This window comes from Eumetopias jubatus, unplaced genomic scaffold, assembly GCF_037043125.1.
Source record: "Eumetopias jubatus isolate StellerSeaLion01/CBP00866 unplaced genomic scaffold, mEumJub1_p1.0 scaffold_13, whole genome shotgun sequence".
In the NCBI taxonomy this organism is placed as follows: Eukaryota; Metazoa; Chordata; class Mammalia; order Carnivora; family Otariidae; genus Eumetopias; species Eumetopias jubatus.
Genome location: NW_028274819.1, coordinates 103,268,308 through 103,285,999, shown reverse-complemented (window position 1 = coordinate 103,285,999; position 17,692 = coordinate 103,268,308). Strand labels below are relative to the sequence as shown.

The 17,692-nt window shown below is 38.8% G+C and overlaps 1 protein-coding gene across 1 annotated transcript in view; it reads right to left on the bottom strand.

The window, feature by feature from the left end:
- Positions 1-501: 501 nt before the first annotated feature.
- Positions 502-17,692, bottom strand: part of ZW10 (zw10 kinetochore protein) — a 32,368-nt gene continuing 15,177 nt past the window's right edge. Inside the window, exons 8-16 of the mRNA XM_028105940.2 lie at positions 13,931-14,094; positions 13,186-13,368; positions 9,413-9,651; positions 7,056-7,127; positions 6,237-6,406; positions 5,253-5,383; positions 4,451-4,582; positions 3,444-3,646; positions 502-1,116 (exon numbers count right to left, since the gene is read on the bottom strand). Coding sequence (XP_027961741.1) covers positions 996-1,116; positions 3,444-3,646; positions 4,451-4,582; positions 5,253-5,383; positions 6,237-6,406; positions 7,056-7,127; positions 9,413-9,651; positions 13,186-13,368; positions 13,931-14,094 — 1,415 coding nt within the window. The 3' untranslated portion in view covers positions 502-995. The remainder of the gene's footprint in view (positions 1,117-3,443; positions 3,647-4,450; positions 4,583-5,252; positions 5,384-6,236; positions 6,407-7,055; positions 7,128-9,412; positions 9,652-13,185; positions 13,369-13,930; positions 14,095-17,692) is intronic.

The window sequence follows — 17,692 nt, the reverse complement described above, 5'->3', positions numbered from 1 at the left end:
TTCGTGAGAGGAAACCTTATTTCAGTATGAAGAGTCCTACAGAGGTCCAGGATAACCTAGACATAACGCATACCTCCAATGGCTGAAAAGAGTTAAAACCAGATTAAGTTGAGCTGAAGAATTACCTATGTCCAGCAAATAAAGGATTAGGCTACAGAGCCCAGAGTTAGCATCTCGGGGTATACATATGTGCCGAAGGAACGTGATCAATTTAAAACCTTTGCCATTTGATAAGGTACAGAAACAGTGGAGTTTAAGAAGGTGAAAAAAAAATTCCAACCAAGAAAACAGAATTTAGTTGAAATAGCAAAAAGCACCAAAAATGTAAACTGAAAGGAAGTTGTAGGACTCCTAGAAATTACCAGAGGGTTATGAAAAAAGACGGCGACAAGTGAGTCCTCTGTGAGGGTCATAAATGTCAGTAAAGAGAATAGCACAGAAGACCAGAAAACTCATTGGTCTCTTTTGTCAAAGCTCCCGTGTTATTAAAGACAGTCACCCTTAACTCTGAAAAGCATTATTTATTGGAAAGAAATATTAAAGGAAGTCTTCTTAATTCTGGCAAGGACAAATACGGTTCCCCTACCCCCCCCCCCCCAAAATATATCTTCCATTTGCTCACAAATTCTTCTCCCTGACTCTTGGAATCCCCTGGATTCCTTGATCCAAGGCCACGGCCTACATCTACAATGGATACAGTTCCCAGAAGGCCCAGAAGCGACATGAAATAATGCTACCCTACAGTTTCTTATCAAGGGAGGATGGCTAGAAAGTCAACAAATTGAGGTGCTTCACTTGACAGCTTATCTTAACATCCCGTTCCTCAACAAAGCCTCATAAAAGCCAGAAGATAAGGTGTTCTTAGGTGAAGTCAGACTTCCATGATATCCTGGTTCACCGAAACTAACGGATGATTCCAATTAGTCTTTAAAGCAGTAATTATGCCAAGAGAGGAATCCACACAGTCAAGACATGGCTTTCTTAGGAAGACACAGCTATTTAATCTTAGCAAGGGCAGCTGCTCTTCTTTCTGTGTTCTGGAACAAGGCACGAATTAAAGCTTTTACTTCACTGGAAGAGAATGCAGCTGCCAAGGGCCCTTTTCCATCTGCCCACCTGCAAAATAAAAGATAAAATTCGATTTCCTCTTATGTCTCTGTATAAGCAAGATTTTAAAACTGCTTCTTTGTTCCCAAATGCTTATTTGTCTTAAACGGAAGTAAAACAAATCCTGGCATCCTTCCCCCTCTCGATGGCTCTACCACTCAATCTCTTTAATTTCTGCTTCTCCGAGGCATTTTGGTAACAGCACAGTCAGATGAAGAGACCAGGTTAGGAGATAAGACTGTTCCCCCTCCTTCTATAGTCCTGTTTGAACCTGAGAATTATGGCCACATCCTCATATGGTTATATGGAGTCTTGGGATCAGTAACTATTTTTTTTAAAAATGAGCCACAGGCAACAAACTTTAACGAACAAAGAACTGGTATAAAAAATACACAGCGAACTCCCATTAATCAATAATGAAATCACAAACAACCCCGTAGAATAAAGGCAAAAACCATGAACAGGAATTTTACAATAGAAGGAAAATAAATCATCAATAAAAAGATTCTCAACATCATTAGAATTTAGGGAAATATAAATTACAGTGACAATGAACTACCATTTCACATGAACTAGCAAAAATTTCAGAGTCTCAGAATAGCAAATACCAGTGAAACTGTGAGGCAACAGGATAAATAACCAATGAAACATCTGTACAAGAGAATATGATACAGCACTGAAAACTATAGCTCTGCATACTATCATGAGTGAATTTCAAAAACAGACTATTGAACATAAGAAGTTACAGAAGACTCCATTTATAGAAAGTTCAAACATAAGCAAGTCTAAACTATATTGTTCAGGGATATGTGCAACTGGGGCAAAACTATAAAGAAAGGAAAGGAAATAATTAACACAAAATTCAAGATAGTGACTGCCTGTGGTGAGAACTGTCTGGAGAGGGGCACACAGGAGTCTTCACAGTATTGGTAATATTTTTCTTAAATTAGGTAATGGGTACACAAACATTTTACTTATTTTCTTTAAATTGTAAATATGTAAATATGTTGTGTGTGTATATATGTATATATATGTATATACACACACATATATATACTGTATTCCTTCGTATGTATATTTTATAATGTTAAAACATTTAAACTACATGAGTGGAGGTAGTTTCTTCAGTAAAAAATTTCCCAATTAGTTACTATCCTTAGGTTTACTGAAATCTCTAGGAGAAAAATTCTTCCTAGGCAAAAAACAAGAAGCTAAGATACACCAGTACTGTGATTGTTCTCACAACAAAGAATTAACGATTATTAGGCTGCAGCAGGGTCCTTTAACAGCAGAAAGAAAATTTCTTTGCTGCTCTCTGGAGTCTTACCTAAAGACATCCCATTACCCACTAAGGACTTATAAATAACAAATAAATCAAACTTTGTACTAATAGAGTTGGAAGTATTTTGATGTGATTTTTTTCAAGCACATATCTCATTTTCATTGTTTTAGGATGGACAACACATGCTGAGAACAGCTCAGACACATCTGGGATGACTGGTCTAATACACTGCAGCATCTGTAATAAACTAATAAACCAAACTAAAACAGGCAGACAAGGAGCTATAAGGATGGAGATGGACCTTAAGGCCTACTCAGGGGTTCCCTACGCAAAGTATGCATGCTCATTAGTAATTTACCAAGACAATAATCAAAGCACCCACGAATGTGTAACTAACCCATACCTATTCTCTTTTGTGCAGCATCAATGACCTCTGCACACCAAGTATGATACAATAAAGCATACATTTACTGCGCACAGCAACGTTAACTGATGGTCTCTGGTGTCGCGGAAAAACATCATTCACTTTACTTAAGAAAAGATGAATCCTCTCTATGTGTATGATGCTTAATCTCTAAAGCCACTGTATTCCCTGCAGAAGAATTGCTGGTCAATCAAACAGTGGTTTGATGCTGAATATTCCATACAAATAAAAGTCACTTCTCTGTTAACAAATCAAAATCAACCTTAAAATGTATCCACTGTTGGTTAAAACGGGCAACAATTTCCATCCAGATGTCAGAAGGTTGTCCTTCTTACAAATGTAAGATCATTGGTACAGGCTGCCAAAACGACATGTTCAAGACCAAAATAAAATGAAACAAGAAGTCTTTATGCTATCAAATACAGGAAAGTGGTAATGAGATCTACACTATTACAGACCATGCAAAGACCCCAACTACTGCAACTCAATATGAAACTCTTTCCTGAGCAAAATTAAGAAAATGAGAAAAGCATTACTATCAATGGCACTAATACTTTCCATCTTTGGAGATAGATACAGAGAGAGAGAAAGAGAGGAAGAGATAACCCTCTATAAAAGGGTTATACCCACCGATCCCCAATTTCTTGCAGGCTGGCTTGTAACATCATCATCAATTCCTTGAATGGCATCCACTTTGGCACATAGACTGGAACCTCTTCTTGGTATTTCTTGTTCTTGCTTTCTTCAGACAAAGGTGCAAATACTTGGGGTCCTTCGTCCATCACTGTTTTGCATAAGGAATACAATCTATCACCATCTTCAGTAGAGATGTCCTGGTTTTGCAGAGAGGGAACACAAAAGAACAGAATTGGGCCAGCTTAGCAGTCAGGAAAGGGGAGATCTTTGGTGCATGCTGTCCAAGGGGTCAGCTACAGCAACATGTTTTCCAACCAACTTAGCACACCTTAACAGACATTATATATCATCAGCTCTCTGACAATACTCCTCAAGCTAGAATGACACAAAATATGTTTCAACTGATTATCAATAATTTAGTTTGCCTGCATGAAAGAGCCCCATTTCTCCAGCAGAATGTTGCACCGCTTGCTACAAAGCAGGGGATATTTTTATAAACAAGGATTTAGGCAATTTATGCTTTAGAGACATCCGCTGGCGGAGTCCAGGCAACTTGCATCTAGGTTCACATATATAATCCCAACTGCAACAGTGTGCTGGAAAAGTGGTACCTGCAGCAGGCTGCATTTCACTTTACCAAATTATTTAGTTCACTTGCAAATTAAATAAATATATGACTTCATACTTTACAATACATCTAAGGACTACTCAGTTTCCAGCCTTCTCCTTCATAATTCCCATGGATGCTAATGGGAGAAGCAGTATAATCCTACTTTCTTATATAAGTATAAAAGATAGAAATTAGCAAGTCTCCAGCAAAACAGAATTAAGACAGAACTGAAAAAAATAACAGTATAATGAGTTAGATGTAAAACATGAGCAATTTCTTCTACCATCTGTGTTGACTAGAAATGAGATTTCAACATCATTTTCTTAGTAAAGCGAAAATTTGAGACAAGAACTGCCATCTCAAGTCTGGTGAGGCATCCAATGGCCCTTACCTCTAGAGCAGTGATTCTGCCAATGATCTCAGAAATTGCTGTATTGAGTAAAGTCCCCATGGCCTTGCAATATATGTTCACTGGCAGGACATCCTGCCACACAATTCCAAGTCTCTTCAGCTGGTGTAGTACCTGTCAGGAGAATACAGCTGCTGACATGAAAGAGAGACTGTTGCCAATTCCTACTCTGCACATTCACATTTATCACATGGTTATGGGGAAAGAGGCATTATAGGAAGGTGAGGTAAAGTTATCAAAAGTATGAGCTTCTTGAATATGTCACCTTAGTGATATCCCTGCTAGATGAAAAGTAGACTTATCCCGAGGATGGGAAAACCACTGCAAGAAGATAAACCACACACACTGAGAAATGTACAGAATTGTGGATTTACTATATTGTATATCTGAAACCAATATAAAGCTGCATGTTAGTTTTCACTTCAATAAAAAATAAATAAAAACCATGTGCTCATTTAAAAAAAAAAAAAGAAAGAAGATGACAAATCGTGTAGGAGAGAGAGGGGCACTGAGATAAAAGCTAATATTTCAGATTTCCCAAACTGACAGACTTACTAATAACTAGTCATGTTATTGGGTGGATAGAAAGATAGCTTCCTGTTGGCTTGGTGGGATAAGGAAAGGGAAAGGTCATAAGCGTGACTGTAAAAGGTACCCATATTTTCCGATGGGGGTTGTAGAGATTCAACTGAATTACCTGCTACGTATTCTTTGCTGTTTAAAACACAAGGGGGTATTATCTAGAGAAAGAGTACAAATTCCAGAGCTAACAGGAGCTGCCCACCTGCCGGACTGCTTTACTTGCTGCAGAGTAATTCTCTTCGTCATCCACGTTGGAAAAGTTTCTAGCACTTGATAATCTTTCCAGAAGTTCTCCTTTCTGTGCCCTCATTTGGGCCAAAAAACACTCTGTCCCTATGGTGGGGAAATAGAATAAAGAATTCTAAAAGTTGTTCAACTGCACACTACAGCTCCAGGGTGGAGGGAGAGAGACAAGCATGAATCATACATTATTCTCCTTATTTGAAAACAACTGCTTGCCAGATGACATCATAAGGCTGCTCTAAGGTTACTAGAAATAATCACTTCTAAAATACATTAGCCAGTCCCTCCAAACCCACTCTCAGGATCATAAGTCTTTCCCAATTGTCTGTCCAGGGTCAGATAAGAAACATTACTTATTCAGAAGCAGCAGCTACTTATTTTTCTGATAAATCTACACCACCTAAGGGAAAAGTCAAGAAGTAAAAAGCTAAGTGAATCATATAGGTTCTCTGCTTTTCTTAGAATATCATTATAGTAAACATACTGATTTATCCCACATTTCATTTCTTTTGATTTTTAATAATCCCAAGTAAAGCTAGGTAGAAGAGCGGAGAGCTATCTTGAGGTTTTGCAAAAGAACAAGCAGTGACATTAGTAAGCTCTTACTGACAAAGCTAACAGAATTATCACAATACAAATCTCATTATGTGTCATCCTACTGACAGGACTCTGATTTGGTGAATTCACTGCACACCAGCAATGCAGCTTGAATCTCTAATGTACCATGAAACCATGTCATGAAAAAGTAATACTTCCACAAAGACTGCATTCACTTTATAAAATTAAATAACCGGGAACAGTTGCAAACTAAATGCTATCCCACTTTCCAATATAGCTGAGGACCACCACCTAATTTCTTGCTGCCTCATTCATAAATTACAAAGACACTACACTGAGAAGCTGCATAATCAATATGTTTTCCTAAATTGAAGGTATCCGTTACCAAGTCTCCTGAAGCCAGGTACAAGATCCACAAAGGTCGTGGTGCCATCACAAAGAATGGGGGCAAGACGCAATCTGAACTGATGCCCGAGTGTCAGCAGGTGGTGAGCAATATACATACAGTTGTTGTGGTGAATGGCAGCCAACTGGGGCAGTTTCTGAAGGTTCTCCCTAGGCCAGGAGGAGGGGTGGAAAAAGAAAGAAATCACAAGTTACTGAAGCTGAGGTGGATGAAAAGTTACTTCTTTTTTAATGTACTTCTAGGCTTTAAGAACTGTCTCTCCTGTACAAATATATAACAAGGTCCAGTCTCATCACTCCCATCCCAGTCAAGCAGAGTGAGACCATTCTGCCTGAGTGCAACCTGATCCTATAATCCTATCCCAGTGATTAGAAGAAAAGAAAGAGCAAGGGAACCCAGATGTTGACATGTGTCAACTCTCTGTACATAAACCTAGGAGAGCTGTATACATTCCCTCCAAACTTAACACTGACCAGTCTGTGCAAGTAGGGACTTGCTTGCCCTTCTGCCAAATTCCTTTCTCACTTAGACAATGAAGCACTAAACTCTTCCAATTCACTAGTTTTTAAATTGGCTACAGATCAGAGTCACCTGGGAAATTTTAAAACATAGATGTTTAGACTTGAATAAATAACCAATATTCTTTCAACATGTTTTTTTCTTAAATGGTTTATTGCATTTCACTGTGAATTTCAGTAACCAAGATATTTTTGGTGGGAATATAAAATTACTGGTTTTAACCCAACTTACACTTTAGATATACAGTACCATACAGAAATCAGAAACAGTGGCACTTACTTGTGATATGTTGGCACAACATCATGGAACAAATGGAAGATATTCCTCACTGAGTAGAAAAGTTGAATAGCACTGAAGAAAAAAAAGTTTCAACAGAAATGCATACGGACATTAGCAATGAGAAAAAAGGTCAAACTAAGCGCACATTAGTCGTCACCAAAACTACAGTTTGAGAGAACACCTGGCTTTGGTCACTGCTGAAAACACCCTTAATCTAGATGGAAATATATTCTCAACCAGTATTTACTAACTAGATTGCAGTTCTAAAAACCTGGATCTATTAATAATTTTAAGAACAGCAGCATTAACCCAAAGCCTCTTTCCCATTATCAATTTGTGTTCTGCCAGTACCCAGAGTATCCCTTCAGTAACAAATGGAGCTAAGCCTCAAGCAAATGTCACCTACTCACTGACGCACTCTGCAAAGGGCAAGGTATCAATAAAGGCATTCACTTGGTTCTTTTAGAATCAGTCTGACTTTCAGCTTTCACCTTTTCTCCTCCTTACCCCAAAGCAAGGAGATGAATCAACATTTCTAGGATAGAATCTAACCTCAAAATTTTCTGCCCTTTAAATCTGGCCTTATAACACCTGAAGATTATTATTAAAATGCACTCAGAGCAAATATAAGGTCTGTACAGCTTACTTCCACATAAGACTATCTTAAACTAGGGGCGCCTGGGTGGTTCAGTCATTAAGCATCTGCCGTTGGCTCGGGTCATGGTCCCAGGGTCCTGGGATCGAGGCCCACGTTGGGCTCCCAGCTCGGCAGGAAGCCTGCTTCTCCCTCTCCCACTCCCCCTGCTTGTGTTCCCTCTCTCGCTACGTCTCTCTCTCTGTCAGATAAATAAATAAAATCTTTAAAAATAAAAAAAAAAATTTTAGAAAAAGACTATCTTAAACTATGTACCTTGAACAAGTAACAGTAATTCCACAAATATTTAGAAAAACAAGTCATGGTTACTATATCCCAAAACACTGTTACTACTTGATTACGATGATACCTGATGAAATTATTTCATTTTATTTTGCTGCACGTGCTGCTATTCAAGGTTTGGTAAAGGGGAAGCGAGTCATAACGTAGTTGTGTTTCTGTTTGTCCGGTTTAAAACGATTTCTTTTGGAGGAAAGAATGCATAGAGATATGCAGTACACAAAACTACTGTTTAGTGTTCTGTGTTATCAAAAAATTACGGAAATACTGCCTTGCATCTCTAACTTCTGGTCTAGTATGTTTCAGGTGAAATAATAGTTACCCTAAATTTATTTTACCAAAGGGATATATACTTTTTTTTTTTAAGGAATATATATATTTTTTACATGTTTTCTTCCTACTTATATTTAAAACTGGATGGGCTTGTGAACACAATTCATTGAAGTCATGGAAATATCCTGGTAAACATGTTTTCTTTCTTTCTAGAGCAGAATAAAATAACGGGGTTTGTTTGCATGTGGAGATAAAAGTTAAAACTCTGGAAGCCTACCTGAGAGGCAATGTAGTTGAGTCAGGCCCTAACTGGGACTGTTCTCTCTTGTGTGGACAAGGAGTAAAGAACTGCTACCCACAGATTCAAACTGAAGAGGCTTTTGTCACTCTGCTCTACAGCGTGGGCTCCAGCCTGCCATCTCCTCCTCAATTTTGTCTGGGAGTAGGAGAGGGGCTCATGAAGCAAAGGGAGGTTCAGAACAAAATGTGGACTAGAGTTGGAGGTACCCTGAATACAGTATAGATTAAGAGAAATCATCTTGAAAGGATAAAATCAGATCTTCAGAACATTCCATGCTTTTCCTTCTACCTTCGGCCTTCCAACCATTATTGCATTAAAAACAAAAATGTAAATTAATTATAATTAATGTAAAATAATTATAATCAAAATGTAAAATGAATGCTAAGCTAAAAGGCCAGGGCAGGCTGGAGCAGATGGTATAATGACCACTAATACCATGGCCACCAGTAATAATAAAATAAACATTTGAGTACTGATCATTTTCCAGTTAGTATTCTAAGTTCTTTACATGTGCTTTTTCATGTAACATCATTCAACTCATATAAAAGTAGAAATTAAACAAAAATTAAAAGAGCTTTTTATAAAAGAGTGATTAACAACTTTAATGTCAAAGAAACTCCATTTGTTCATCCATACACATGCTTCCATTTCTAATGTACGCTGTGAGAAGTACATGTTATTGCAAATAAAAGTGAATTATCGATATATATTTGTGTGCTGCCCTGTTTTTCTACGGAAAAAAAATACTAATGGCATGAGAAAACCCAAAGAATTCCAGCTAATTTTCACAATAAATGTTTAGTTTAGATGTATATGTAACCCTATCACTGCCGTTTTCAGAACTCTTACCACTGATCACTGCTGGTTGTTGCCTCTAGTAAAGTCTGATAGGCAAGTTCCATTAACTGCTTCACAGATTCACTGATGCGGCACGTGGGCAAAGAGAAGGAATGTTGGTCCAATGTATTTTCAGGTTCTAAGTTCACCACCTCGTTGTACTGAGTTGTGGACATTTTCTGTACTTCTAGCTTCTCATCCTTCTCAGGATGGGGTAAGTCTGGCACACTTATCTTAGAATCAGGAGTAATCTAAGATTCAAACATAAAACACAGAAAATGTATTGTCCTCAGAATAGTTCAAACGCAAGCATACAGAGAGGAGTAAGATACTGGTGGACTTGCATGATGACCAAGTTGTGGCTCTACAGAGTAATCAAAAGATTTGAGTAAATATGGAAATTATTTTAATGACTGCTTGATCTTGAGTGAGAGCATGTCCTAAGAAATAAAGAATCGCCTTTACTGTGCCATTCTTCCATTTCTTCTGTGTACTCTTCATATTGGTGGAAAGAGCAAAGCTGTGAAACTGGCCCAAGATTTCAGGTAAATGAAAGGACCTTCAAAAATCATCTTTCTGGGGCGCCTGGGTGGCTCAGTCATTAAGCGTCTGGCTTCGGCTCAGGTCATGATCCCAGGGTCCTGGGATCGAGCCCCACATCGGGCTCCCTGCTCGACAGGGAGTCTGCTTCTCCCTCTGACCCTCCCCCCTCTCATGCTCTCTCTCTCCCATTCTCTAATAAATAAATAAAATCTTAAAAAAAAAAGTCAAAACAAAATCACCACCAACAAAAAGTAGCTTTAGATCTTTTGGGAAAATAGTGGGTACACACAGCGAATTGTTTAGAGAGAATTTAGATGACAACCATTAAAGGCAAGTAAGTTGAAAATGGCTTTTAGGAAAAGGAAGAGGATCCCTTCACAGTTGAGCCGTTTACAAGATCTAATTTTTTTTTAGAGATTTTATTTATTTATTTGAGAGAATGAGAGAGAGCACGAGAGGGAAGAGGGTCAGAGGGAGAAGCAGACTCCCTGCTGAGCAGGGAGCCCGATGTGGGACTTGATCCCGGGACTCCAGGATCATGACCTGAGCCGAAGGCAGTCGCTTAACCAACTGAGCCACCCGGGCGCCCGAGCCGTTTACAAGATCTAATCCCAGGGCCTAAATACCAGAAGAAAGAACCAGGATCAAATCTAAAGCAGGGGTCCTCAACTAGGGACAACTGTGCCCTCCGGGGGGCATTTGGCAATGTCTAGAGACATTTTTGGTTGTCACAACTGGGAGAGGTGCTACTGGAATCTAGTGGGTAAAGGTTAGGGATACAACTAAGCATCCTACAAAAGAGCTCCCAAGAGCAAAGAATTACCTGGTCCCAAATATCAACAGTGCACCACTGAGAAACCCTGACCTAGAGAAAGCTACTATGAGGATTTGAGTTCTTGAGGAAAATGTAGTCTTATAGAATGTCAAAGCTGGTTGAGTAGGGAGCTCAGAAATTATCTAGTTCAATTCTGTCACATTACGGAAGAGGAAAGTGAGGTCCAACAAGGTTAAAAGATTGAGCCCAGGGTCGCAGAGCTATCCAGTAACAATCCTATTTACATCAAGGAGTTATGGGACAGGAAACTGGGACATATATTGACTCATTTACCAAATATTTACTGAGCACTAAGTACCCAGTACTATGTACCAGTATTTTCTTGGTGCTGGATATACAACAGTAGTCAAAAGGGTGGGGAAGAGAGAAAAAAAAAAAAGCCCACATGGAGCTTATTTTCTAGAGAGAAAGAAACAATAGTTCATATGGTGTGTTTGTTGATAAGAGATACGAAGAAAAATAAAGCAAGGAGAAAAGGGTGCAGGAACAGAAGGAAGTCACAATTTTAAAAAAGAGTTGCCAGGAGGGGTGCCTGGGTGGCTCAGTCGTTAAGCGTCTGCCTTCGGCTCAGGTCATGATCCCAGGGTCCTGGGATCGAGCCCAGCATCGGGCTCCCTGCTCAGAGGGGAGTCTGCTTCTCCCTCTGCCTCTGCCTCTGCCCCTGCCCCTCCCCCTGCTTGTGTTCCCTCTTTCACTATCTGTCAGGTAAACAGATAAAATCTTAAAAAAAAAAAAAAAAAAGAAAGAAAAAGAAAAAAGAATTGCTAGGAAAGGGCACAAGTCATGCAGCTATCTGTGGTAAAAATGTTCCAAGCAGAGGGAACAAGAGACTCAAAGGTTCTGCAACCAAGTGGGACTAGCAAATTCATAGAACAGCAATGAGTCCAGTGTGTCTGCAGCACTGTAACTGAGGAAGAATGCACCAGGAGATGGGGTCAGAGAGGCAATGGCGGGACAAATCCTACAAGGCCTTACAGGCTATTGTCAGGCTCATGGGTCTTTTTCTAAATGAGATGGGAAACCATGGCATTTTGTGCAGGAGAATTACATAATCAAGTAATATTTATGTAAAAATAAATAAAACTCCCCAGCACAGTTGCTGGTACTGAGTGGATTATAGCTCCTTAACAATCCAAAATAGGGACACCTGGGTGGCTCAGTCGTTAAGCATCTGCCTTCGGCTCAGTCATGATCCTGGAGTCCCGGGATCGAGTCCCACATCAGGGTCCCTGCTTGGCAGGAAGCCTGCTTCTCCCTCTGACCCTCTCCCCTGCTTGTGTTCCCTCTCTCACCGTGTCTGTCAAATAAAGAAATAAAATCTTTAAAAAAAAAAAATGCTTACAACTCAATAAAAAAAAAAAAAACCCAAAATATCTCCAAATGTGTTAAAATCTGTGCACTTCAAAGGGCTAATGAACTATTTTGCTGGGTGGACACAGTAACAGAGTACCCCCAAGGAAAAGGGAGGGTCACAAAAGAAAGGACAGAAGGAAGAAGAGCCTAGTTCCTATCACTGTGACAAGAGAAAAATGGCTGAGGAATTTTCTATTAAGGGACTACCTTAGTCTATGTTTTACTTTAATCTAAGTAATACCTTACATTTACGAAATATTTTATGTACGTAAAATGTGAGAAAAAAAACAAAAGAAAATACACAGACTTATCTAAGGTCAAAGTAAATTACCCTTCACGCAAATTACAGAGCCCACTTTGTAGATAATTGTTGATACCCTACAAAGATTATCTTTTTTGTTTTATTACTTTGACTGTAAAACTAGTGCCTCTGTTAGCTTAAGAGATGAAGTCAACATTGTCACAACAGGGTATAATCTCTGGACATAATGAAGCCCAATTACATTTGTCACAAAATTATGTCCTAAAAACTCAAGTACTGAAGTTGAGAAAAATCTACATAGGTTGATATACGTTCTAATTTCAACAACAGAAATCTATTATAGGTTTTTCAATGTACACAACGCTTTCATGTGCACTAGCTCATCCGGGCCTCACGGTACCCTAGGAAAGACGCAGATATCAGGACCACCTGAGAGATGAGAGAACTTACTGTTGGAAGATGAGAACTTCTCCCAGTGAGCTCAGCAACTGTCATGCTCTCTCCCACTCTACCAAATTTGTCTCAAAAATGCACACCACTTCTTGGGCGCCTGGGTGGCTCAGTTGGTTGAGCGACTGCCTTCGGCTCAGGTCATGATCCCAGGGTCCTGGGATCGAGTCCCATATCAGGCTCCCTGCTCAGCAGGGAGTCTGCTTCTCCCTCTGACCCTCTTCCCTCTCATGCTATCTCTCATTCTCTCTCTCTCAAATAAATAAATAAAATCTTTAAAAAAAAAAAATGCATACCACTTCTTAAATACAAGGTAATACACATTAAGATAACCCCCAGTACCTTCACAGTGTTATGAATTTCAGAGGTCATTAGGTTTCTAGCTGCCACAATCACATCCTGACATTTCTTGTTAGCAAAATGAGAATTGATGTTACGGGCATATTTCAGCAAATCAGTAGTATCTCCTTTTAAAAACCTCATCTCCTTGAGGGCATTTTCAAATTCTTCAGTGGACTGTATGATCTGAGTAAGAAAGACAACGAGGAAAAAAAAGAATTATATACACATAGTCCATCCCAGTATTAAAATTTCAAATCCAAAGTAACAAGGACCAGCTGGTCATTTAAGTTTTACAACAGACCAGCAGTTAGCAGGTACACATATTAGACATTCTTCCAGCCCTAAGTTCATTTGGAATAGTACCTTCAATATAAACTTCTGATTCTACTGAGTAAAAGTGCAAAGATCTCTAAAATAAATACACTTATTTTAGTGTTCAAGGAAATGCTAAAAAGAAGCAAAAAGTAAAATGTTACATAGTAGCTACTATAGTTGATATGAGTATAAAAGAACAACTGTTTTTCAAAGGTATCTCACTAACAAAAATATACTTAAAAAGAAAACATTCTTCCCAATCAAAAGGTAGAAAGCAAGGAGAGAAATAAGTAATAGGGAATTTGCTTCCACTCCCTATTAATAATTTCCTTAAAGATGTCGCTAAAGAGCAAAAGGTCTCCCAGGAAAAACAAGACACCAATACGCACCGACAGTCTCTTATAACCTTCTGTGATATCTCCGCACTCACCTCTTCATACTGCTGTAACTTGCTGCTATTAGTTGGGATAGAATAAACCAAACAGTTTTTAATGAGGCACTCAGACAAGTCCTCCCAGATCATGTCACCAAGCATCTCAGCCAATACAATTTTAGATGTTTTTTCATTTTCTAGGTCAGTATCAAGAGGTAAATCTGAATCAAAAGAAAAAGTTTTAAACAAGAAACCATTCACAGTTCAGATTATGCTCAAGTTCCCTAGTTTTTTAGAATTCTTTGATTTTAGGATGGGGAAGAAAACACCACAGATAATTCTACAGCTATCTCAAGTGCCTTCGTGGCACAAAGCATGACACACAATTACTACTTTATTTTCATTGCTCAACTGAAGGGTCTGCCCTGTATTACTGCCTCTACCCTACAATAATAAAGTGTTAAGCCACCTACACTATACAGTATCATCTACTGCTAATCGACTGATCTGATTATATGACAAGCACTCAGAAGTTCTGCATACCAAGTTGAAACCCATTTAGAATAAAACCCCAGTTCTTTAATAATGAATAAACACCCTCTGTCATCTCTGACTAGGATCTGCATGTTTATCCTAAGTAAAATATCAATAAACACCTTACATTACAGCATAATACCTAACCTAGCAAATGGAATGCTTCAATGCCTCTCTACAGTATATCATATGATGGGGTTTTTTTTCCCCCAACACATTTTCATGGAGTTATTTAAAATATAGTATTAATTAAATAAATAATAGTTAAGAATCAGTGACCAACGTAGAAGGAAAAGGAACCATAAAAGAGACAAGCTATTTTTTTTTAAAGATTTTATTTATTTGAGAGAGACAGAGATAGTCACAGAGATAGCGAGAGAGAGAGGAGCGGGGAGGACAGGGAGAAGCAGGCCCCTGCCGAGCAGGGAGCCCCACGCAAAGCTCAAACTCAGGCCCCCAGGATCATGACCAGAGCCCAAGGCAGATGCTTCACCGACTGAGCCACCCAGGCGCCCCAAGAGACAAGCTATTTTTAACTTCGTTCCAATTCACCAAGGAAGACCTTAGGGGATAAGAACCTTAAAAAAAAGTGAAGCCTATTATCTCAGAGCCTTGAGAAACTTAAAATGTCTAAAATCTACACCTGCACAGCCACCGGCCACATTTTGCTGCTGAGCACTTGAAATGTGATTAGTGTGACTGAAGAATTGAATTTTTTAAATTTTTAATCGGTTTCAATTTCATTTTATTTATTTATTTTTTAAGGATTTTATTTTTTATTCATAAAAGAGAGAGAGAGGCAGAGGGAGAAGCAGGCTTCCCGCCGAGCAGGGAGCCCGATGTGGGGCTCGATCCCAGGACTCTGGGATCATGACCCAAGCCGAAGGCAGACTCTTAACCATCTGAGCCACCCAGGCGCCCTCGATTTCATTTTAAAAATGGAAGCAAGGGGGGCACCTGGGTGGCTCAGTCGGTTAAGCATCCAACTCTTGATTTCCACTCAGGTCGTGATCTCGGGTTGTGAGATGGAGCCCTGCATCTCTCTCCCTCTCCTTCTGCCCCTTACCCTGCTTGCATGCTCTCTCTCTGAACAAACCAACCAACCAATAAAAAATAAATAAACAAAATCTTTAAAAAATGGAAGCAAGGGTGTGTGATTATAAAAAGATAGCACAAAGCAGCTTATGGTGTTAGAATAGTCCATATCTTGATTAAGGTGGTGGCTACATGGATCTACATGTGATAAAACTACACAAAACTACACACACACACAAATGAGTGCAGGTGAAACTGGAATAAGCTCTGTGAATTGGACCATCGTCAGTTTGCTGAGTTTGACATTGTACTATAGGTACACAGGACGTTAACACTGAGGAAAATGGCTGAAGCGTACATGGGACTGCTGTCCATTTTTTTTAATAAAAATCTTAAAGTAAAAGAAAAAAAAGGAAGTAGTTTTCTGTTAAGCACAACTTCGTTGTTTCGATAAGACTAGAACGTCACTTGAACCACTGCACCACATAAGCAATTATGTTGTCTGTACCGCTGATGGCAGGAACACGAATCATTTCCAGTACGGCACACGAACACATCACCAATCCCATCAGTGTAAACAGATTGATTCTGTTCGAATTATTTTTTTTTCTATGCACAATGTCACACTGTAATGCATTCATTTGAATATTTATGCATACATCACAAGCTACAATGGTACCTATATAAACTGTAAAAGGCAATTAAATAGAAGTACTTATCTTAATCATGATATAATTATTTTTCTAAGTTTAAGAAAAATAACTATGGACAAGGTATGCTACCGATGCAGAATTAAGTGAAGATGCAAAAGCGAGTAGAATCATGGGAACAGTAAAGGGGAAAAAAAGAGAGACTGGAAGAAAATATGTCACAAATTTCACAATAAATGGCAGCTGCAATTTACTAACACAGAGCAAAACAAAAAAACCTGCCTTCCTTTTAAAGATAATAAAGTAAACAATACTAAGAGACGTTTCAGCTAGTATCATAAACATTTCACTATACTATTAAAAAGTACTCTATTCTTATTTTAGTTATTAAAAAAGGGTACTGAGTTTTGTCATATTTTCCATATCTAATGATGTGACCCCTTTTAATATGCTGACATAAACTGGTTGATAGCTTTCTTATGCTAAACACCTCTGTACTCCTAGAATAAACAATGTCTCCTTTTTAAAGGTACTGTTGGGTTTAATTTACATATTTTCTAAGTGTTTGCATTTATAACCCAAAGGTAAAATCATTTGGCAGTGTTTTCTCTGTGTATAAACTATCATTATTACATTTTGGTATTAAGTTTATTCTGTTTGGGGTTTTTTTTTGAGATTTTATTTATTTGAGAGAGAGAAAGCACGAGAGAGAGCATGAGCAGGGGGGAGGGGCAGAGGGAGAGGGAGAAGCAGGGTCCCCACTGAGCAGGGAGCCCAATGCGGGGCTCCATCCCAGGACCCTGAGATAATGACCTGAGCAGAAGGCTGACTAAGCCACCCAGGTGCCCCTATGCTGGTTTTTAAAAACTTAAGTAGGACATATTCATCTTTGTTTCTAATGACCAAAAGAGTTTGATTAACACAGAGATTATCTAGAAATTGAAATATACACAGAATTTAGCTACAAACTTTCTGTGCCTGATGGTGGCCTTTTCAGTGGCAAGTCTTCAACAACCTTTCAAATTTCTTCTACAATTATTTGTTATGTTCAGAGTTTCTACTCCTTGGTAAAAGTCTGTAATTGACACTTTCTAGAAAATCATTCATGGGAAAAGCAAAACTTGCTTGTTATGACAAGTCGCAAACCACTAAGATTTATAAAGAAAAAGCCAAATTTTCCCTATCCATACCCACAAGCTTCTCTCTCCATGCCCAAGTGACCAATGTTAGGATCTTGGTTTGTATTCTTCCCCCCTTACATTCATACTATATATATAAAACATTCATAACCACACACACACATATATATACATGGTTTTTACACACATATATACACACATGCACACCCCTTGATATGGACTGAATTGCCAAATACACACCCCTTGATATGGACTGAATTGTACACTCTCCCCTACAATTTATATGTTGAAGCCCTAACCCCCAATGTGACTGGATTTGGAGATAGGGCCTGGCCTTTGAAAAAGTAATTAAGGTTAAATAAGGTCATCAGGGAGGGGCCCTAATCCAATATGACTAGTGTCCTTATAAGAAGAGGAAGAGACACCAGGGATGCACTCCTACAGAGGAGACCAGTGAGAAG